At 40.9% G+C, this 23,291-nt stretch overlaps 1 protein-coding gene across 3 annotated transcripts in view; it reads right to left on the bottom strand.

The window, feature by feature from the left end:
* Positions 1 to 21,225, bottom strand: part of TRAPPC9 (trafficking protein particle complex subunit 9) — a 549,779-nt gene extending 528,554 nt beyond the window's left edge. For 2 of the 3 annotated variants that reach the window (XM_076329044.1, XM_076329047.1), the window contains exons 1-5: positions 21,188 to 21,225; positions 19,004 to 19,604; positions 8,023 to 8,168; positions 5,291 to 5,419; positions 670 to 696 (exon numbers count right to left, since the gene is read on the bottom strand). In XM_076329044.1, coding sequence (XP_076185159.1) covers positions 670 to 696; positions 5,291 to 5,419; positions 8,023 to 8,168; positions 19,004 to 19,587 — 886 coding nt within the window. In that variant the 5' untranslated portion in view covers positions 19,588 to 19,604; positions 21,188 to 21,225. The remainder of the gene's footprint in view (positions 1 to 669; positions 697 to 5,290; positions 5,420 to 8,022; positions 8,169 to 19,003; positions 19,605 to 21,187) is intronic. The other variant, XM_076329045.1, reaches the window with a different exon arrangement.
* Positions 21,226 to 23,291: the final 2,066 nt, after the last annotated feature.

The following is a 23,291-nucleotide window of genomic DNA, read 5'->3' as shown; positions in this document are numbered from 1 at the left end:
ATCAAACGTTTGGCAAGGCTCTATACCTTTTTAAATCTTACTTAATCTGTAGGATTACATGCCTGAATTTATACAGTAATTAATTTCTCCAAGAGTTTTCTCTACTAAGATGGCAAAGAAACCTTTGTGTTTCAGAGCTGAACCTAACTCTCAATAGACAGTTAAAAAATACTGTGAAAGATAGTTTCTACTCCCTCTATATAGTCAGAAATATGTTACTTCACATGCTCAAATGCTAAAGCATCTTTTACATGTTTGTCAACCTTAAAGAATCATACTAAGCACATCTGTAGATTAACACCTTAGGGGTTTTATGGAAGTTAAGTGCAAAATCTTTGTTAGTGATGATTGAAAGAATACCATGACACTAGAAGACTACATGCAACCATTCAGGTTTGTCGGTTAAAAGAAAATTTTAAAAGTCCTCACTACTCATGAGAAGAAACAATCTTGATTAGAATTTACAGGGGCACAATCATGGAACTACATCATTTATTTTGTGCCAGTTACCCTTCAGTCAAGTCTTGCTTCCTCAAGATTTATAGCCAAAAACTGAAGCATCAGGAATCAGTACTAGTTTTGGCAAGTGGCAGTAACTATCTATACAAATGCAAAACAAATGCAAGTAATAAAAAGAAGACTTTTGAAACATGCATGAAAGTAATGTACCTGGATCAATGAGAACTTCTTGTGCCCCTAAAAGGAGGAACAAAAATGATTTTTTTTTTCAGCCTCAAATATAGCCAACAAAATAAGCTCTTACAGTGTTTTATAACTAACATCAGTCTTGAACAAAATTATAAGATTAGGATCATCATTGCTATTTTGAAGGACTACCAATTATAATTCAAGTAGTCACCGTATGTTAAATCTCATTTTGTTAAAAAACAAATGTAAAAATCCTGTACATTTGCAATGAATTCTAAGACATCAAGAAGAATCAAAGAATTTTCAGTGTATAATTTAAAGCCATATCCTTTTTCTCCTTCTTCTTTATTCTTGTTTTAGTTGGCAGGTTTCCGTCACAATCCACTTACTATATTTTAATATCAGGTCTTACAGTGCTTAAATCTCCTTGTGGAAGCTCATTTAATCTACACAATACTCTAGAATAACATTTTCAAGTAATTGTACCCCTTTCAATTGTCATTAATTTCACTCCATCAAATTTTCTGAATAATTGAGTCATGCCAATCCAACAAGCCAGATTGTCTACATAAAATAGTTGCCAAGAGTATTGCAAAGTTGGATCACCAGATACGTAACACCTTGTTGCCCTAAGCTTTGATTAAACATGGCAATGAAATTGTTAAGATCAAGGGCTAAGCAGTCAAAAAACAATTGCTTTATGAGCGAGACAGGACCTCCCTTCAGTTGATTTGCTCAGACTCCAGACTAGTAAAGCAGAGGTTTAGAGCAAGATCAGAAAGATACTCCAACACTTCACTCAGGTGTCCTAATTCTTCTTGGGAAAGAGGAAGGTCAGGCAACAGAATTAAGAGCTTAGCACTTCAAACAAATAAAATACAATAGAGGAACCCAAAACAGCTAGTAAGCTAAACATAAAGCAATCTAAACTCAGCTTATTCAACATACAAGTCACATAGCCAACAGACCATGGCCAGGTTCCTGGCCAACAGGAACTAAGCAATTAAAAATCTTTTTTTTACACTGAACGCTTTAGAGACAAATCCAGCCGTTCAAGGGGACACAGCCTAAAGCTCTCCCCCTACAAACAGAAGATTTTAGGAACGTGAGAAATCACACTTCTTTAAAACATCAAAGCTTCCTTTTCACAATCGGCAAGACACTGCAGTCCAAGGGCTCATGGCAATGACCAAGAAAGAAACCTGTCTTTGGAGCAGGCAAGATTCCTTGTCTTCTTCTATCAGACAAGTGCTTCCATCGACAAGTACTTTAAACACTACGTTATCAACTAATTCTCTTCTGAATGAACTATTCCTATCAAAAGAGTTTCAAAAGAAGTTGAAGGGTACGCCAACAAAAAAAACCCAGACAATATTCTGATGGTTACAGATAGGTATAAAATGTATTGTGATTCTGCTTAGTAGGAAAAAAAACCCTTTAACACTGCCCTCTTAAGCTTCTGCTCTATATTATACAAAGAGAGATGATATTAATGCTTCTCTTTCCAAAGATGCTTCTATACAAATCAGACACCACAACATTTCTGGAGCAGCCAGGTCCTGTGCTATAGCCTAAAAATGCCAAATGGTGGAAATCACAGGAGATTCAAGAGAAAGATGTTTCTCTTGACCGGGTCTGGGCACAAAGGCAGTACCAAGAAACCCCATCCTGTCAAGGCTGAAGTACAGGCACAAGAAGAGGTGCAATTCCAGGCACATCAGGAAGCAATAAAGGTAACTCTCACATCTATGTGCCTCAAAAGTAGGCACGAATTGAATGTCAGTTCCAAGTATGGCATTTCTTGATTTGCGCAGAATTTGGAAACCCCTTTTGTTTCTGGCTTTATCCTACAGAAAGATACACTGGGATTTGCTCCACAGATGAAATACTGTGCTCACAAAATTAATTATAACAAAGCAGACTATAAACAAAGGTGCAGTTTGAAAAGATTTTAAATGAAAGGCACTGCAGAGTCAAAAAAAGGTATTGAAAAGAAACTTTCAGAAAACCTTGTAGGAAAAAGACATCACAACAATAGCTGTTTGGCTAGACAGAGTTCAGCAGTTCAGCTCTCAAAACATTAAGAGATCATAACTAGAGTTAGGGAACAATATCTAACAGACCATGAAGTAACATTTCATCTGGAAGGGGTGACAAAAAACCTGTAATCAGTTTTTCTTCACACAAAAGTCCTTTGAAAAACCTTGTCATATGAAACTAAAACATTTTTAAAATACGACCATGCTAACAAGTCTGCAAACAGGACTTTGAATTAGAAGACAACTTATATAGAGAAGCAGCAATAATATACCCAAAATATATTTTATTCAATTATTCTGATAGCTGACTTATTTGTTACCTTGTTCAGTAACAAGGAGTACCCATTACAAACAGATTGCAATACCTACTGTTAAATATTTGTTGAAAAGTGGAAAAAGGTTAATAACAGTGTGAAATTATACCATAACAGACAACATAAAATGCACTCATAGGTCATGCGACCAAACACACAGATTTTAATGACTAGATATTATATGAAAAATTAGTATTCTCTCATGAAATAAGGTGATTTTACTATCATAATTATCTGGCGTCAACGTACACAGTTTGTAATAAAGATAATACAAAGCAAATGTTTACTAGGTTGTGACATAGATGAATAGAGATGGGTGGTTGGTTTTTTTTAGATGAAGGAATTCATTTTGATCACATTGCACACAAGAGTACTTAACACCAGCACTTAAACCCAGCTTCTGTTTGCTTCAGTACTGTGTAAGAACCCAAGTATACACACAGAAACAGCTGTGCTGGGTTAGACCAAAGGCCCATCTAGCTTATAATAATCAACACATTCTTCTTTCACTACCCTAGCCAGCCTCTCCTGGAAGCCGTATAAACTTTCAGGAGCCTTAACACCGTGTGGCAAGCGTTAAAAGTTCATCTCCACAAACACAAAGGAGCGCAGAGGAACAGTGACAATCACCTGAACCCCAATAACTTCATCAGAGCCAACAGAGCTGTCCAGGGGTGAAATCCATCAAGATCAGTTAACATGAGCAGCTCTCTGGATCACCTTACAGACAGACTGTGGGAGGTTACTGCCTGCAGGGATATGGGGCTCATTATAGGATACAGGGAAAGAACATCTTGGGATTTTACAAGATTTCTTACGGGATGTGTAGGGGACAAACCAAAGACAAGGAAAAGGAGGCTTCAAGGCAGTTTAGGGAACAAGCATGGAAAAATAGAGAGATAAGGGGAGTGCATGGGCGGGGGGGGGGGGGGGGGGGGTCTAAGTACCAACAACTGGAATGGGTCTCGGAGGCTTGTAGGCCCAGGTGCCAGTAACTGGTGCAATCCAGTGGCCAGCTACTGGATAGACTGAGTGACTAAAACCAGCTACTGGATGGATCCATACTACTAACAGGCTTTCATCCTGATCAGCCAGAGAGGGGAGCAGGATCAGGCTGTTAGTGCTGTCTGTGTTTATATGAGTGCTGTGTTTTCTGTCTATGTTGGTTTGTGTGGCTGCATGTATATACATTGTGTGTGTGTGTGCCTGGATGCCTTTTGGGAATGCATGCTCAGCCTCATGACTGGCTGGACCTGAGGACATGGAGTTGCAGCAGCCTTGCCTCTATCACGCTACCAAGTCTGGTAACTCCTAATGAGAAGGAGTTCCACGTCATACCTATACAGTGGATGAAGAATAATCCCTTTCATTTGCTTTTCCATCTGCTAGCTCTATTTGATGCCCTTCAGTTCTTCTATCAGAAGAAACACTGAACCTCTGATCCCTATCCATCCTCTTCCACAACGTTCACCATATTACAGAGCTCTCTCATATTTCTCCTGAGCCATCTCTTTTGCAAAACTGATGAGTCCTAGGCTATTCAGTTATTCTTTGTACAGAGACCATACCAAGATCATCTTTGTCGCCAATCTGCAACTCCTTCCAGTAGAAAAATGGGAGATAGGGAACCTGAACACCCTTTTGAGATGGAAAACTGAAATGGCATACAGTATTCCAGATGCAGGTGAACCGCAGACTTAATGATAGTTTCTATTTTTTTGTTACTCTCCTAATAATTTCTAAAATATTTTAAGCAGACCATTTCTCAAAGAATGTCTACCATATCAATGTTAATACAATCCTCGTATTAGTTATGCCATCTGAGAGTTTAGAAAAAGTATACTAAATCTTAAAAATTATGTTGGTTTATTGGTATTTAGTTAACCAAATCTATTTATTGAATATTGACTTTAGAATAGCAAAACACCTCTGAATAAATGTACCTAACTTATTCTTCTTAATATGTGCAGCTCTGCCACATATGTACTTTATGAAAACTGTCTGCATCTCCTCCAGCAAAATTCAAACTAATGCAGACATTATTAACAATCAGATGAAGAGATCAAAAGCTTTGCAACTCTATGCAAAGCACGCATGTCAACATTAACGCCAAAACAGTAGAAAAGTCATTAATGTAAAAGTCTTAAAAACAAATACAATTCTCCCCTCCCACCCCCCTCCTGCAGTTTATCCTGTCATCGGTATAATTTTACAGAGTTAGGAGGTAGGGAAGAAGTTTTCAGATGCTCAGTGGTGGCAAACAGAATAAAAACAAAATCCCATCCTTACCTGGTCTGTGCCTGTTGCCTGCCTCAGCAGAAAGAGAACCTCCTTGTGCCCTGCGAGATCCAACTTTACCTCCAGTACCACCTGGATAATGATAGATGACTGATGCTGAGCATAACCCCTCAAGAGCAGCTGTAGAGTAAAGAAAAAAGCCAACAGATTAGTAGAGATACTTGCAAGAAGTGAGGTATCATGTAGCAAAGTCTATTTACACAAACACAAAGTATGCCTCAAATTGGAGACCTAGTGACAAAGGTCATGGAAAAGCCTGAGATACTCAATGTCCTTTTTATGTCTTTTTTCACTGGTAAGGTTTACGCTCAGACCTCCCAGGTCCCCAAGCCTAGCAGAATCTGTTGGAGTATGCACTAGCCGCAGTAGAGGAAGACAGACATTCAAAGCACTTAATCCAATTGGACACAAATCCACAAAACCAGGTAAGATGCATCCATGGATGCCAAGAGAGCTGGCCAATGTGAGACCACTCTCTTATCACCTCCAACAGGTCATGCCAATTGGGGGAGGTTTCTAACAACTGGACAAAGAGAAATATCATACCCTTCTTCAAGAAGGAAGTACCGGGGTCTACAGGCAGATCAACATCAGCTCCCTGGAAAGGCTATAAAGAAATCATTCTGGAAGCCAGTTCCAAGCATGTGAAGGACAAAAAGGTGACTGGGAATAGCACACATTGATTTACCGAGGATAAATCAGTCCTTGGCAACCTCACTGTCTCCTATGATGAGATGATTAGCTCAGTGGACAAAGAACAGCAGTGGATGTTGTATATTTTGACTTTCACAAGACCTTTGGACATGGTCTCCCATAGCACGCTTATAGCCAAATTGATGAAATAAGATTTAGATAGCTGGCCTATAAAGTAGGTGGAAAATAGGCTGGACAGCCAGGCTCGAAGGATTGTGACCAGCAGTACAAAGTCCAAATGGTTGCCCGTTACTAGTGGTGTCCCTCAGGGGTGAATACTGGGGACAATACGCTAATGTCTTCATTAACAGCCTGGATGATTGCATAGAGCACTCCCAGAAAATTCCTGGGTGATACAAAATTGGGGGGAACAGTAGGGCAGGCCTTCAACACAGAGAGAACTTGACAGGCTGGAGATATGGGCCGACAGGAGTTCAAGAAAGGCTCAAGCATCTCAGACGGGATAAGCCTATGCAGCAGTGCAGCCTGGGAGCTGACTGGCTGGAAAGCAGCTTTGCAGAAAAGGACCTGGGGGTCCTAGTAGACAAGAAGTTAACAGTAGTTAGCAGTAGGCCCTTGCAACAAAGGTGGCCAACTGCATACTGGGCATACTGGGCTGTAACAGCCACAGTGTAGCCAGCAAGCGGAGAGAAGCAATTATTCCCCTCTATTCTGCATCTGAGAGACCATATTTGGAGCAATGTGTCCAGCTTTGGGCTCCCCAGTACTAGAAAGACATTAACATCGCAAAGCAAGTCCAGTGGAAGGCCATCAAAACAGTCAGGGGGCTGGAGCCCATGACATATGAGAAGCAGAGTGAACTGGGTTTGTTTGGCCTTAAAGAACAAGAGGCTAAGGGGAGATCTTATTGCTGCCTTTAAACACCCAGTGGGAAGGTACAAAAGAGATGGAGTCAGATGCTTCTCAGAGGTGCAGTGATTGGATGAGGGTCAATGCAAGTTGACATAGGAAATTCTGCTTTAATGTAGGAACAATTTACGTTTTGTTGTTGGGTTTTTTCAACCTACAAGCAGCAAAACATTAGAACAGGTTGCTCAGAAATTGTAGAACTTCCATCCTTAAATATACCTAAAACGCAACTGGACAGGTCCCTGAGCAACCTGATTTAACTGGATGTGATATGAGCAAGAAGATCAGACTTGGGGACCTCCAGAGGTCACTTCCAATCCAAATTATTCTGTAAGTATAATTTGGTAGTCCAACAGATGGGCCTTAAAATATTTTTGTGCTCTGCACAAGGAGAAAAGTTCTCCTTTCCTGCTTGAAGAATCCTGAGCCATTTAACCTTTTGGAAGAGTAGAAGGAAAGAAGTGGAAGGTCAGAAGGTGTTAAGGTTTTCATAATACATAACCTACAGAGCCATTAGGAAGCTAAATGGATTTCCAAGTAGAATGAGAAAGCTAAAAGCAGAACTGGAGACAGCAATTGTCCTGAAAGGGTATGAAATTGAGAAGCAGAAATTGTGCTCAAAGTTCACTTGTAAATCCAATAAATAGAAAAAAAAGCAGGGATGAAAAAAAGAAAAGGAAAGGATGAATGAAAAGGCAGGGGAAAAAAGTGAAGCCTAGGACCTAACATGAAAGGAAGGAAGTTATGCCAGTGGAAGTTAAACACTTGTGGCTACGGTAGATGTAAAGGCAAAAATCTTTTCCTAACAGTCCATGGTAGATACTCACAGGAAAGATTTTTAAAATATCTGTACAATCCACTGAAAAAAAACAAACACTTTCCAAAGAATTAAAAAGTCAGATGCAGATTTTTTTTTTTAAGTACATGCTTTATTACAGTAACACATTTTATGTTGCAGGTTTTCTTAAACACATTTCTTTCTCATGTCTTATTAACTAATTTTTATTTCAACTTAATTATTAGTCACACCTGATATTCAGATTTTGATCACCAAAATCATTCCTACTTTTCACAATACAGAAGGAAAGTTATAGAAGATAGTTCGATTTACTTGGTTTTAGCAACTAATTATTTGATTCACTATTACCACTTAATCCTACCTCCAAGCCACAGAAAGTCATTCACAGATCGCAGAAGTTCCACCGCCATGTGATAATGCACCAAGGAATCTTGTAACATGCCAGCTTGTAAACACAAGTCACCAACATGTTTCCGCATCCGGCCTTGACAACGCTTCTTATAGTGTCTGCAAAATAAAAGGCACAATTTACAGTTATTCACTGGAAACACTTATTTGAGGTAATAAACACCTAAATTCTCAATTCTCTTTCCTCCTTAATAGTAGATCAACACTCATTTACTCTCTTTCTCTGAGCAAACATCCAGTATGAATTCTAACCAGCATAATATACAAAAGTAAAAGAACCAAAAACTTGAGGATATATTGAAAAAAAGCAATGCATCATGTATTTTGGCTACATAGCATTTACACATAGAGTCAGAAAGTTAAAAGACTGCACTTCAGAGCACTTTAATGACCTTGTCACAAATGAAATAAACAGAATCATAGAATCGCCCAGGTTGGAAGGAACCTCGAAAGATCATCTGGTCCAAGCTTTCATGGGAAGGGGAGCCTAGATGAAATCATCTAGCACCCTGTCCAGTCACATCTTAAAAACCTCCAAAGCAAGGTTCTTGTAGCCCTCAATGGGTATTTGGCTGCCTTTCCACAGCTAGTATGCTTCTTTTTTGCTTTTAAGTATACCCAAAAGCTCATTGTTAAGCCAGGGTGGTCTCTTGTTCTGCCTTCTTCCTTTCCCTTGGTAGGGAATGGACTGTTCTTGTGCTTCCAGGAGGCTGTTCTTGAATAACTCCCAGGACACACAAGCTCCTTTGCCGTCCATGGATGCTTCCCATGGAATCCCTCGCATCTGTATGTAAGCCATGTATTGATCTGCATGATGCACCATCGACTTCTGCCTGCACCCCTATCTCTGACTGGCAAAACAGAGAAGAAAAATCACTTGCGCACCTTTCCCTTTCACTTGTGCCCCCAGGGCTCTGAAGTCCTGCTTGTTTTGCTTTACCATGTCATTGGTGCCCACATGGAAAAGAAGTAGAGGACAGTAGTCTGTGCTTTTAACCAGCTGCGGCAGTCATCTCCCTCTGACATCCCAGATCTTGGCTCCTGGCAAGCAGCAAACCTCCCTTGACTGTATACCAGGCTGGCAGATAGGTGCCTCGGCGCCTCTCAACAATCACACATTACTAGCACTCGCCATGTCCTTTTGCAGCTTTTACAATGTGCTGCTGGTGCGGCTTCTCCCTGTGAATTTTGCTCATGGGTTTTGTCTGCTGCCAAGGTTTCATATCTATTGCTGGTTGGTACACAAAAGGAAGGGGATTGAAGTGATACCCTGTTCCTATGGGTCATAAGAGACCATGGTGCCTCCTGCTCCAAGGTGCTGTTACTTTGTTGTTGAAGCGCTTTGTCCAGCAGTCTCTGGAGGTCAGTGCCACGGGGCCCTAGTACTTCTTGCAAAGTCTCAAATAATACTCTATTTCTTGTTCATCCTCCTTCATACAGCATAACCTGCTAACTTCCCCCTGCAGCTCTTCCACCCACTGCCTGAGTGACCCCACCAGAGCACACCTTGCACAGGTGGAGCTTCCACCCTCCTCCACCCAGGAGGCAGGGGTGCAGTCTTTGCAGCCCTCCACCTGGACAGCAGCTGCCCTGATAGCAAGCTCTGTCTGGGTGGCTGCCTCCACTCATCCTGGGCTTGCCTGGCAAGGTGGCCGATTCCTGTCTGCTGCAGAGAACAGCCCTTGCCTGGTCTCTACCACCATGCTTCTGCCAACCTCAAAGCCCTTCTAATTCCCTGGAGACCTCAAGCTGCTGGGTAGGCTTGCACAGCATCAGCTAGCTGGGGCGACCGTCGGGACAGCAGGCTAAGCCTGCGGGTAAGCAGAGCAAGCAGCAGCCTGATCTCTAGCAGAGTGCGCAGCCCTTCCCGTGCGAACTGCTGGCACCGCTCCCCTCCAGCGCTGCTCTTGGTGGCTGGTGCACCCCAAGGGCCAGTTATATGCAGCTTCCCACGCTTTGACCTGGCCGCAGGGACAGCTGGAACAGCCCAGCTCTCGCCCGCCGCTCTCCTCTGGTGAGACCTGTCGCCTGGTCCCTGCCCACACACAGCCCAATGGTGTGGTGGGCCCAGAAACTACCTCGGACACCTGGCGGGGGCCTCACGAGCCTGGCACTCCTCTCAGCACACAGCAACTGCCGCTCCTGCTGCTGCCAGCATCGACTTCCCATGGTTTGTAGAGAGTTGCTTATGTTTGTGAAGAAATACGATCTTTTTAAAAATGTCATGGTCCTGAAACAGGTATGTTTTTTCTTTTAAAGGCGTGATTAGTGAAAGACCACTATCACTTCAGGCAAGAACTGACAGGGCTTCTCTTGCTACTCCTGTTTTTACATATTAAAATAAAGGGTGAAGTTCTTTCCCAAACAAAATGAATAGCCAAGGCCAATGAAGTCCTACTGAAAATACTAAACAGACACTTTGGTACAACTGAAAAGGTAACTTGGGCACAAATCCATGCGATAAAGGCACTAACCTTACTATTTTTTTTTTTTTAGTAAGTTGCAGCTAAGAAACGTAACAGATGCAAAGTAAGGCACACTAGACTTTCAAAGCGCCTCATGATTTAAGTCACAGTTCAGAACAATGCTGCTCTCCTGAGTCTATCAGCAATTCTCCGGCTCTCCCTCCTGCAAAAGTATTCCCTAGGAAGAATATCCTTGTTCTACCTTATAAAATTGTTTTCTTAGAGAAAAATTAAACGTCAACTTAGATATTTTATTCACTTACCTACATTACTCCAATAGTATATCCTTTTGTTCTAACAATGTCTTCTAAGTACATAAATACATAGAGGCATACAATTTCATTGTCCGAACTTCAAACCAAGGAAAAAAAAAATCTTTTTTCTTTGGATGGTTTAAACTAAAATAGAAGTTACCTGAGAATGAAATTTTAATTTAAAGAATTACTGTAGATGTCATTCTTTATTATATACATGAAGTATCTCCAAAGAATCTGCTTAAAAGGGGTTTCCAAAAATACAAAGAACCATCTCGGATTGACTGTCATATTTCTACATTTTTAGCTTTTAGTAGATGTAGTTTACTTGAAAAAGTATCACTAAGTCCAACAGAATATCTTTTAAAAAGATTAGCTAGCATATTTGAACCTAACAACTTAAAAAAAACCCAAAAAACAAAACAAAAAAACCAGGGTAACATCCATTCTCCAGATGCTGAACTCTTACACCCTAGAGCAAGACTTGAATTTAAGAGGAAATGCCACGATTATGGAATTAAATGGGGTTTGGGGTGGTGGGTTTTTTTTCCAGCAAAGAACTTCCCAGAGGACCCTAGAGATGAATTAAATTGCAACTGAAATAATCTCTCCTAACACATCTGAACAGACTGTCTTCGTGAAGTCTGTAATGGAGAGGGGGGGAAGTAAAAGGGGGACAGAACATATGAAGTATAAGGGTAGGACTAAGCATATTAATTTATTTCCTTTAGATTTTAAGGCAGAAAGGCTAGGAGAAATGGTAATAATAAAAACAATTACATGTTACTGGTTTGTTTGCTTTTGAGGTTCTTGGTTCAGTTTGGGTTTTTCACACCAAAGAGAAGCATCAAGTCCAAAAGATAACCACTGCGTTCAGCCACCAATGTCTTACTGCTTGTAGTTGGTTCAAAAAAAGAATAGTTCATCAAGAAGATGAAGAGAAAGTAACTGATTGATACCGATGGAGGACAGAAATTTAAGACAAGATATATGGAAGCACATACGATGTCCTTATAAAAATTAAATATAAAAGCAATCGGAACCAGTGTCATTGTTTACAAGAAAAACTGGAAATTATAAAAGGAGACAAGAAGCATGTCTCCTATTGTTCCCCTCCATCTAAGAAGTTACAAGTAACTCCTATATACATGTTCCCACTTTTCTGATCTATCACATCATATTCACAATTGATGTGAAGATGACATTAAATGAAGCTAAATACAAGATGACTGTTGTTATCTTTCAGATATGTCAAGAAATTGCAATATTTGTTATATTTTTCAACAAGCATGTACTTTACAGATCTTTTTAAGAAAAAAATGCAAGAAAATTCAAAAGTGAAAACTAAAGCTGCTCTGCACAACTATGGAAGGGCACCAAATCTTACCAAGATTTCAATCTGAGCTTTGGGTTATAGAGAAATACCTCCGTCAAAAAGTTACTTTGTAATCTTGAATCAGTATTGTATAGGAGAGTATAAACTGTTTACAAGTCAGGTTTTACTAATCTCTGCATTCCAGAATGAAATTAAGATTATAAGTATTATATTGCTTTTAATTTTTTTTTTTTGGTTACACAGAATAAATAGTGGAATTGGAGAATCATTGTTTCCTTACACAGCTATAATGCCTTTCAAAGATGCTAACACTTCAAATTCCCTCTCTCTACACTTTCAAGTAATCTCTATGTTTATGAACAAATTACATTTCTTAATCCTCTCAAAACTGTAGTTTTTAAGTGTTTTTCCAGATTGCATACGATTAAATTCATAAATATGAGTCATACAGCAAAAGGAAAAGAGATTGTGCCAGACTGCTAAATCAGAACCTAATACCGGAATCATTTCAATCACACTGCCTCACCAACAGCTCTTCCTAACCAATACCTAATTTTGCTGCAGATTTATGCATGTGTCAGTATATGCAAAGTTTGAATGCATTTATTTACTTAGACATCAATAAACACTGCTCATACAAAACACTTCTCTTTCAGAAACTCTCCTTATTTATAAACAAACAGATAATTTCGTCCTGGTCATGAAAAAATTTACTATTAATTATTCAATTAATAATTGGTGGATTGGATTGGAATTCATTCCACCTACTTTTAGGCTCTTAAATGTGGCGCCAAGCAGGATTTATCTCCTACAGTCCCTGCAAGCCTTCACCATCCTCCTGGAAAACATTTTCTCACTAATTATAGAGTAAGTTTGCACCATACAAATGTATAAACTGTGTCTTAATTTAGCGCTCACAATTAAGTACAATGAATTCAGCCTTCCCCCCTCCAATTACCCCAAGTATGTCCAAAAAGACAAAAGGCAAAGATTTCATTGAAACGAAACCCACTCTCCACAGACAGCAAAACTTAATTTACTTTGTATTTGGGAAGCCGGGGGGGGGGGGGGAATCTAATAGCTACAATATCAGGTCATTAAAAACACGTCTAAGTGATTGATGGTTTCTTCAATGCATACTGGGGTGCAAATTTAATGGAAAAAATCATACATGCATATATATATCAGCATAAAATTATGATTATTCATTTTAATACCTAGCTAGTTTTGCTTCACAGCTTTACCTGAAGAATCTGGACACAAAGCTGACAGTGAGAAGCTTATAGATATCTTCTAATTTATTTTTTATTAAAACACTGTTTAATTATTTTGGCTCTCTACTGCTTAATCCTAATCTATTTGATGACAGAAAATCCACTTAAGTTAAATGCTACTTTTTCTAGAATAAGATGACAACCTTTTTCTAGGTCAGCTCCTTGTAGTACCCTATCACTATGAGCTGTTTCTATTTATTTTGCCTCTAGAAGGTCATTTAAGACATTAAGTTTCAAAGACACACCACAAACCCCTTCCAGAGTGTGATGCACTCAGAAATATCCTCAAGGAAGGCAATGCCACATAATGCAGGACCGCACGTGGAATATGCCATAGTGTCAGCCATCCGAACTCCTCTTCAGAAGGTCCTCTCCTTAACACATGTACACACACAGTTGACTACAAAACTAGTTTAAAGTCTTATTCTCTAAAGTTAGTTGTGTTAATTTGGTACCCAACACACTCTTTATGTTCTTTTCAGAGTAATAATCACAATCATTACCATCAGTGACCACTACTCCTACTTCAAACTGGAGGACAATAAACCTGCTCCAGGAACCAAAAAGCACTAGTCAACCCCATTTCCATTTCTACCTCATTTGCTACATAGGATACATGCTTTACCCCTTCATCCCCAACTCCTTTCTAGGATCCCAGGATAATTTTACAGAAAATTCAGAGCAACAATATTATATTTCAGGACAGAATTTATTTTCACTACAAACCATCCAGCAACAGGTTTGAAGGAATTTCTGGATCCTCAAAATTTCAAAGTGGCTAAATTTAAAAACAAGAAACATGCAAAATGAATTTGCAAAAGTATTCATGCAAAATGCTTCAACAAAAATTTCCATCAAATTCCGCTAATTCAAATTAGCATGCAGAACTATAGATATCACCAATCATAACATTATTCAGACTTAAAAGACACAGCTACGGCGTTTGATCAACTGCCAGAACTTTTGAATTTGGAAACCAAACACAGGCAGCAACAGCTTCATGGCTTTGGAGTTTAAAAAATAAAGCAAATTCCAGAGGCCAACAGCCACCTAAGCAAATTATGTGTGTCCTACAAAAAAATTCAGCATTGCTACCAAATACAATTGCCAAATGCGCCAAAAGGTGTCCACCACAGTAGTAAGGCTCCAGGCAGCAATTTTTGTGTGTACTGAAAAATAAATATAAAAAGCAACACTAAAATATGCAATGAAGGCGGGGTGGAAAGGCAGTACATGGAAGAAAGCTAACTATTTTTAAATATATGCAATCACAGCCTACCTTTTTAGACCCAACAACAAACTCACAGGGCAGTATGAGAGAAGAAGGAAAAAAAAAAAAAGAAAGGAACAAAAAAATTAGAAAGACAGAGAACAGAAAGAAAATTAACAGCCACATACATAAACTAAGATATCATAAACCTTGATAAATCAGTGAACAAATCCCATCTATGATACTGTGTAGAGAAAGACACATCTATAAATAGAGCCCTACTTTCTCATCGCTCAATAGTATTAAATGGATGCCTTACCAGTATTAAAAAAGAAAGAACCTAAGACACAAACTGATGTGAACAACATTAAAATGAGCTTATCCAAGCAGATTTATAATCATACATGAGTATGTTTATTTTTTTTAGTTGAAAACAGAAATAAAATAGAAAAATTACACAAACAGGATTTCTGGTATTTCTGGCAAGTATGTTTCCTAGTTTCAAGTTTGTAGGACCTTTGTATCATCATGAGAACATTCATTTCCCTTCTTTTCAATCAGTCTCCCGGCCTCTACAAATAACTATCAAGTGCAACTGATTTCAGAAACTTTTTCAACTATCCTCAGCAGCCCTGTGACCACATAAATATTTCACCTAATTTACAGGTGAAGAAACAGAAAGAAAAATTAACAGATTTGCCAAGATCATCTATTGGCTGATAGATGATCAGACTCACAGTCCACAGTCCTACTTAACAGGACAATCTTTCTTCAAAACTTCTTAGGACTTAATCCCACTATTTCCCACTAACTACATAAAGTTTTCTACCAGCCAAAAAAAATTCTTCTACACAAATAATATAGTGGTTTTGCATATATTGTCATCTCAGTACAAGTCCTGGGAATGTCATCTCCTCTGCTCATTATACAAGCAACTTGCAAAAGACAGAGATCAGCCCCCCTTTTTCAGAGAACTATCTTATTTGAAATGCAGCATAATAATCCATCTTCCTAATTTATGAACCCTGCATCTTGAAAGAATCCAATCACGTTGCAATTATTATGCAACCAAGTTAATGCTAGGCTTACTAACTGGGTGAGAGAGAATCCTGATCATCCTAAGTATTAACCTTAATATTTTACAATAAATTGCTTGGAGAAAACTCTCTTTTAAGACACAAAAAAAGTTCAGTAGTCTTAATTAGTCTTTAAGTCACGTGATCATAATTACTATGTCCCATGTAACTTCTTAACATATTTTCACTCAATGTATCAACTCAGTTCATTAGCTCAAGGTTACAGCTGCACTCTACATCTAATGAGACCTTTGCTACACACTGAAATTTAACTTCAATTTTCAAAGTTACAGGAAAAGATACGCTTATTTAGCCTAAGTAGACATCTGCAACTCCAGCAGCCAAGACATATACTCTCTGTTACACGCACAGAGAGTGTGCCTTCTCTTCCATCTATTTAATATAGAATTTGTGCTTTTAAACTAGTTAGTTGCACACTGACTGGGAGGTCAGGATACAATATATACAAAAAATTTTAAAAAAGGGACAGAGGGTATATAAAAAAAGAGTAAGGGGACATTCTTGGCCTTTAACCCTTTAGAAATTTCCACCTATTCTAGAAAAAGCTGTTTCATTTGCCTCAGTATCTCAATAACATCATCATTTTTTTTATTTCATTCTTTAAACTCATTATGCCAACAGACTCAAAACCAACAAAGTAGCAAAAGTTACTCTACCAGATGTTCTCACAGGCACTCCCTGCATTCAGACAACCTTTACTCCTCCCTAAACAGAATTATACAACATCGCATCTTACAAAAACAGAAACCGGACTTGGTTGAAAAAGGTCCTTTATAGCCCTGTACGTCCCTGTTATGACTTAATGCAATGCTTTCCCCTTAATTAGGGAATCTGCCACTGCAAAAGAGAACATGCTACAATAAAAACCTTTTATTGCAACCAAAGTAATAAAACACAATATACTACTATTTCACATCTAAAGATTTAGGTTTGAAAGTGTAGGTTAGTTTAATAAACTGATCTTAGTTCAATGATATTTCATGGTCCTGAATTTCTGCTACGTAGAACACAGAAGCAAAGATATGTCATGCTACATGAAAGGTGCCTGTGCAGAGAAGTTCAGGTACACTACGCACATGTATTTCTAACTCAATCAACTCCTTTTTTTCTGATGTTTACTTGGGATTACATGAATTTCTCCTTTCTGTTACGAAACTCAAATATATAGAAATAAGTCCAGGCATTTAGAGTATTTCCTTACTCAGCCATGCAAAATACTAAACAGAGTATAAAGATCTTTTAATTCAGCTTGCTTATGCTATTCATATATAAGTCCTAAGTTTTAAAACAATCAGAAGTACTAACTCCACAGCAAAATAAAGCTGAAAAATTTTCTTATTATTGAACTGAAAGAGGAAAGATTTGAATATTTAACACCTTTTCTTTGAGCGGTTAAGTGCAGCCAACATTTAAAGTATATCCATTGATCTAGACTTACTGAAAGAGTCTATTTGGTATTCAGACCACCCAGCAAGGTTGTGTGCATACCTGAACCAGTGATTAACTCTGTATAAACCCATAAGTTTACAGAACTAGGGTCATACACCTTCCATTATGCAAAGAATTCAAGCATCACACTAAATCTGTTTCAACTCTTCAGTGCAACTGCATAAAATATCTTCTTGGATATGTGTGGACAAACTTACTACCTGTTATTTGAGCTCCCCACCAGTTCACAACTTCACGGGAAATATTTAGCCACCAGCTACAACACAGCCACTGCTCATAAGTAATTAATTTATGTAAGGAACTGACTTCCAAAGTACAATTTGGAAGCATGCTATTTAGATGACACAATTGAACAGCATAATTAATTCTGATTTTGAGATTCTTGGCCAAAACCCATAGTTTTCTTAGCTACAGGAAAGGTAGCTAAGTTCCTTAGGAAAAGGAAGTGTTAGTGATTACATTCAACTAAAATTCATCCAAACTGAGTAATTAAAGCTGAGATTCTAAAAAGGGCTCATCTCATCTACAAAACTTTACCACCCATGCAGAGTACAAAAAACAATAACATAGTAATTTATATCACTAATGAAAGTTGAATAGTACGGGGATTAACCACAACACTGGAAGAGTAGCTCGAGTAAGGAACAACATTGGATAAGCAAGTCAGAGCAAGTTCAACTTGCTCTGTTCACCAGCAAAGAGGACCGGGAGCAGGGGAGAAAGCTACTGTTGACCCTTCAAGCAACCAGAGATAATTTAATGGAGGGCTTCAAACTAATTAGAAACTTAGAATGCTTTCTTCCACTATATCACATTCTTATACAGGGATTCTAAGGCTAGGACTAATTATGCAGGCAGAGCTGATTAACACGATCAGAAGGCTTCGCAAACCGGCCTGGACAGCTCTGGACAACCCAGCCTGGATACCTCTGAGCTTTTACACACAATAACCATTACCGGCATCCCTAGTAGTACATGACAGACGTGAAAGACACCATTCCCGTGCATCCTATGTATTTTGATAGGGCTTCCACACCTCTATCTTTTCCAAGACAAAAGGAAGATGGTTGCTTCTGTCCTTTGCATTTGACTGCGAACAGTGGAGTCGAACACATTTTGCACCTGCCTGTAGCTAGCAGGCCAGAATTACTAATCCCTAATACGAAAACTATGTAACACTCAAATCAAAGCTGAGCATGCAAATGAAAAGATGTGATTTGGGGGCGGGGGGACACGACACACGACCCAAAACTAACATACACAAAACCAAAGAGAACAGTTGTGAGAAGAATGGTAGCAGAACAAGACTGGTCAGGAATATCAATAATTAAATAAAAATGAAAGACACAGAAAGACGCTGAACTTAGTCACCAATATAAACGGTCACTATTTCATAGGATGAAAAAGTAGACAGAGGCTTCGGAAAAACAAAAACCCACAGTAAATAGGATTAGTCAAATACTACTCAACATAGAACAAAATTACTTTTTGTCGATGCTAATTGAATTTCTTTATTAATACTGCATATCTATAAACAGTTTGAAGCTTTCCAGCAAAAAGTCCCTTTATAGCAGAATCTGTCAAACCTCTCCTGTGACTTCTTCCTACTATTTGATTAGCCTCATAAATTAAACATATATATATATATAAAAAAACCCTCAAAACATCAAATATGATCAGACTACAAATTAAATTCTCTTAAATTACAGCAGACTACACAATAAGATAGGGGCATGACCCCTGTTGTAACAAAGTATGCTTTGTCCTTTCTAATAGGCTTATTCTAAAGGCAAGCAATTGCCACATACGTTTTTCCAAGACCTGCGAGCTGACAAAAATAGCTGCTTACCTACTATCTGTGTCGAGACCTACAAAATCCTTCTTCTCAAAAGGAACACAGAGGAGCGGGATCTTGTCTCCAGATTTATCAGTAGCTCTGTCAAGCCGCTTAGACTCCAACACTATGAAGAGGGATTCGATAAAATCTTCTATTCTCTTCTCCACAGTTTCACATTCATCGTAACTAGGATAAAACGCCACGTCTGTGCGGGGCTGCTCTGCAATCTCTCCTTGAAGCCCAAAGACAAACAACCGGGAATCATAGAGAGTAGAACCATACATTTCCTTTTGAAGATGGAATTTTTCAAAAGTCTGAGGCCAGTCCTTCGCAGAAGAACAGTCCGTAATAGTTATCAGCCCCACAACTTTGCGGTGTGTCTGAAAATCCCCCCATTCATTGTTCTCTGGGGGATAATGGTGCCTGTAACGGATATACAACACACGCTGAGAGTCACGCACGTTAACTTGACTCACTGCTGAAATTCGCTTGTAGATCCTGAAAAAGCTCTCTTCGGGTACAATGCCAATCGGCTGAACCACAACCAGGAGAGTCTGATGATCCTCAGCACACTGCATGTAGTCAGGAACACTCATTTTGCATCAACCGCAGGCTAGTAAAAGAAAAATGTGTATTATTTTTTAACATTCGGAAGTACACACGTTGCTGAATCAAACCAGGACTTTGATGCTAAACACTTCTGCATCCTGTATATATGTATATATGTGCTACAATACTTTCTTTCATCATTTTACTACATCTTCAATCGTGCAGCCCACTGCCAAAGTTACACAGTGCACAAGGAGTGTTCTTAGTCACGTATCAGTATGGCCACAAACAAAAATCTGTAAATTAGGGGGGTTTTAACCGAATCAGTTTCCCATTCACCGTGCACCTACACAAGCCAACCTAACACATGGGGCAGCAGAGGGTCTCTCCCTACCACAACCACAGACTAATGCTTGCTAAAGCACCGCCTCAAAAGAGACCTCCTTTGAGACTCAGGCTCTCCAGTCTGTCTCCACAACACGCCTTGGGGAAATACGGAAGATTGTGTGAGATGGGACGTAAACTGACACCAAATCGGAATGACCAAACTTTACACAGCTGTCAGTGCTCGCACATGGCCAGGCAGGGGAAAATCAGGTCCAGAACACTTATTTTTGACAAAAAGTGAAGTCATTTTCTCAAAGCGCGTGCAGGTTCATCAGAAGGAAGGCAATGTTTTCTGCTTTTATATTTAAATATTTAGAATTCCTTCTCCCCTGAGCTATCCAAAATTGATCACTGTACTGCAGATGTGTCTTAAATGAAGACGTGCATAGCTAAGCCTTCGCATTTCTTCTTGAGACATCCCGGACCACACAGATCCTTTGGTGGCTTTCAGCTCCAAAGCACCCTCAAAAACATTACATACCACCAAAAAAAAAAAAAATTAAAAAAAAAACCCAAACAAAAAAAAATCAACCCCCCCAAAAAACCCAGCAGCACAGCTTTAGACTGACACTGCTTGGTTTTACCAAATAGAACGAAGAAATGAGTCCTGAGCCCGAGAGCACAGGTGGCAGAAAAGCAGCTGTTCGACGGGGAGGGGCTCCTCATAACTACCGGCAGCGCGAAGACCCGCTAATGTAAATCCCCTCTCCCGTCCCCCCACCCGGCTCCCCAGCGTCAGCCAGAAGCGCAACCCCGCCGCCAGCGGCGCAGGCAGCACAGCAGCGCCCTGCCCCCGCTGCCCGTCCCGCCGCTTCCGACTCAGCGGGAGGGCGCGTCCCGCCGCCGCCGCCGCAGCAGACGGGCGGGCAGGAAGGGAAGGTGTGAGGGCTTCGCCCCTTGCGGCCGCTCTGCCGGGGCGCCGCCGCCCCTGCCGCTCCGCTTCCCTCGTTTTCCTCGCTCCGGGCTGATCCCCACGTTGGACGCGGCGAAGTTTAGGAGAGGAAAAGAAAGAAATGTTAAACCAAGAGACAAGCCCAGAGGAGGCGCGGCGGCAGGCAGGCAGGCAGGCAGGCACACGCGCCCCGCCGCCCTGTAAGGAAGGGGGCTGAGGGGCAGCGTGAGGAGCGCGGACGCCCAGGGGAGCCGCTGGGGGGGGGGCAGCGGGGAGGGGCTGAGTCTCTGGGGGAGGGGGGCGGCCGCCTCGGGGCCGGCGCGGGCTCTTGGGTGGGTAACGCGTGGGGGGGGCGGAGGGGCACTCACAGCCGGGACAGGAACCGCCCCCGCCTCCTCCTGCTGCCGGACGCGCGGGGCGGGCAGGGGCGGGGCGCGGCGGAACTGACGGCAAAGGGCGCTCGCAGCCCCGCCCCGCCGAGGGAGGGCGGTGCATGCGCAAAGGCGGGGGGGGGGGGGGGGGAAGGGGTTGGCGGGCTCGCTGTGTGGGAGAGCGGTGCCGTCCTTCGGCCGTCCGCTGCCCGCGGTGCTTCTCCCGGCGTTTCCTCAGGGACTCCGCTTGTGTCTGTAAACACGAGACGTTCCTTGAAGAGGAATTCATTAAAAGGCATAAGCATCAACTGGCAGGTGAATCCCAGCTGCTAACATATGTCCTTACTCTAACTGAAAACTTCAGGGGCTCTAACACTTAGCAGTGGCCAAAAGTGAGCTTTCCTAGCATTTCCAAATCCTGAAATCGGTCTTTGGTGTCTTGCAGCTTAAAGGGCAAAAGTCCTGAAGACTCTGGGAAGCATGAGCCTTGTGTGAGAGATAGGGAGCTTTTCTAATGGAGGATATGGGAACCTCATGAAGTTCAATGAGGCCAAGTGCAAAGTCCTGCACCTGGATTGGGGCAATCCCCAGTATCAGTACAGACTGGATGATGAATGGATTGAGAGCAGCCCTGCAGAGGACTTGGGGGTACTGGTGCATGAAAGACTGGACATGAGCCAGCAATGTGCGCTCGCAGCCCAGAAGGCCAACCGTATCCTGGGCTGCATCAAAAGAAGCGTGGCCAGCAGGTCGAGGGAGGGGATTCTGCCCCTCGGCTCTAGTGAGACCCCACCTGGAGTACTGCGTCCAGCTCTGAGGTCCTCAGCACAGGAAAGACATGGACCTGTTGCTGTTGGAGCAGGTCCAGAGGAGAGCCACAAAAATGATCAGAGGGCTGGAACACCTCTCCTATGAAGAAAGGCTGAGAGAGTTGGGGTTGTTCAGCCTGGAGAAGAGAAGGCTCCAGGGAGACTTTATTGCGGCCTATCAGTACTTAAAGGGGGCTTATAAGAAAGATGGAGAGAGACTTTTTTCCAAGGCCTGTAGTGACAGGACAAGGGGCAATGGTTTTAAACTGAAAAAGGGTAGGTTGAGATCAGACATAAGGAAGAAATGAGGGTGGTGAGACACTGGAACAGGTTACCCAGAGAAGCTGGAGATGCCCCATCCCTGGAAGTGTTCAAGATCACGTTGGATGGGGCTCTGAGCAACCTGATCTAGTGGAAGATGTCCCTGCCCACAGCAGGGGGGTTGGACTAGATGACCTTTAAAGGTCCCTTCCACCCCAAACCATTCTATGATTCTATGACATCCTAGTTACAGCAGCAGTTCTCAGTGAGAATGACCTCTCTCACATCTTGGTATTTGCCAAATACCTTTGAAATCGCTCTTGAAATCAGGCAGTATTTAAATGAAAAATAAACAACATTTTATTCCACTAAACTACAAACTTAGGAAACCAGTTCCTAGGTTTGGTGAAGAAAACAAAGCATTGGCACACCTCATTACAGCAGCTCTCTAAGACAGATTCTCAGAGTATTCTCTGGTTTTCACTCGGGCAAGAGTTGACAGGACATACCTGCAGCTTTTCAGCTCTGGGCCCCAAGTAACATCCTTCCAGCATTGTTTTCCAAACAACAATCTCTTGAGTGGTACCAAGCCTCTCCATATTTGCTTCCCTTCCCTACATATGACTGCACCCTTCGGGATTTTCTGTAATCCAAAATCTTGATCGTCAATTGAACTATGATATTAAATTATGAGACTTCTATTCACGAGACAGTCTGATAAAGCATTTGCTGTTGACAGTGGGAAATTCTTCATGCAGGCAGCCCAAAGAAAATTGCCATCTCATTTATCAACAGACAGGTCATGTAAGTGGTGCAAATGTATCCCTTCTCCCACAAAACTGGGAAAAATGAGTTACATTACCTCTGAGTTTAGAAAGTGTAAGTCTTTAAATTTTCTTAAACATAGATTTTAGAAGCAGTTTTACAAACATTTTGGGATATATTATCAAGACAGATCATCAAGCAAACCATCTTTTTGTTGTCTGAATGTCAAGAGAAAGGAAAGTTATACGATCTGTTCTTGCAAGCCC

This window comes from Aptenodytes patagonicus, chromosome 2, assembly GCF_965638725.1.
Source record: "Aptenodytes patagonicus chromosome 2, bAptPat1.pri.cur, whole genome shotgun sequence".
Lineage (NCBI taxonomy): Eukaryota > Metazoa > Chordata > Aves > Sphenisciformes > Spheniscidae > Aptenodytes > Aptenodytes patagonicus.
The sequence above is the reverse complement of the archived record's forward strand: the minus strand, read 5'-3'. Positions and strand labels throughout refer to the sequence as shown.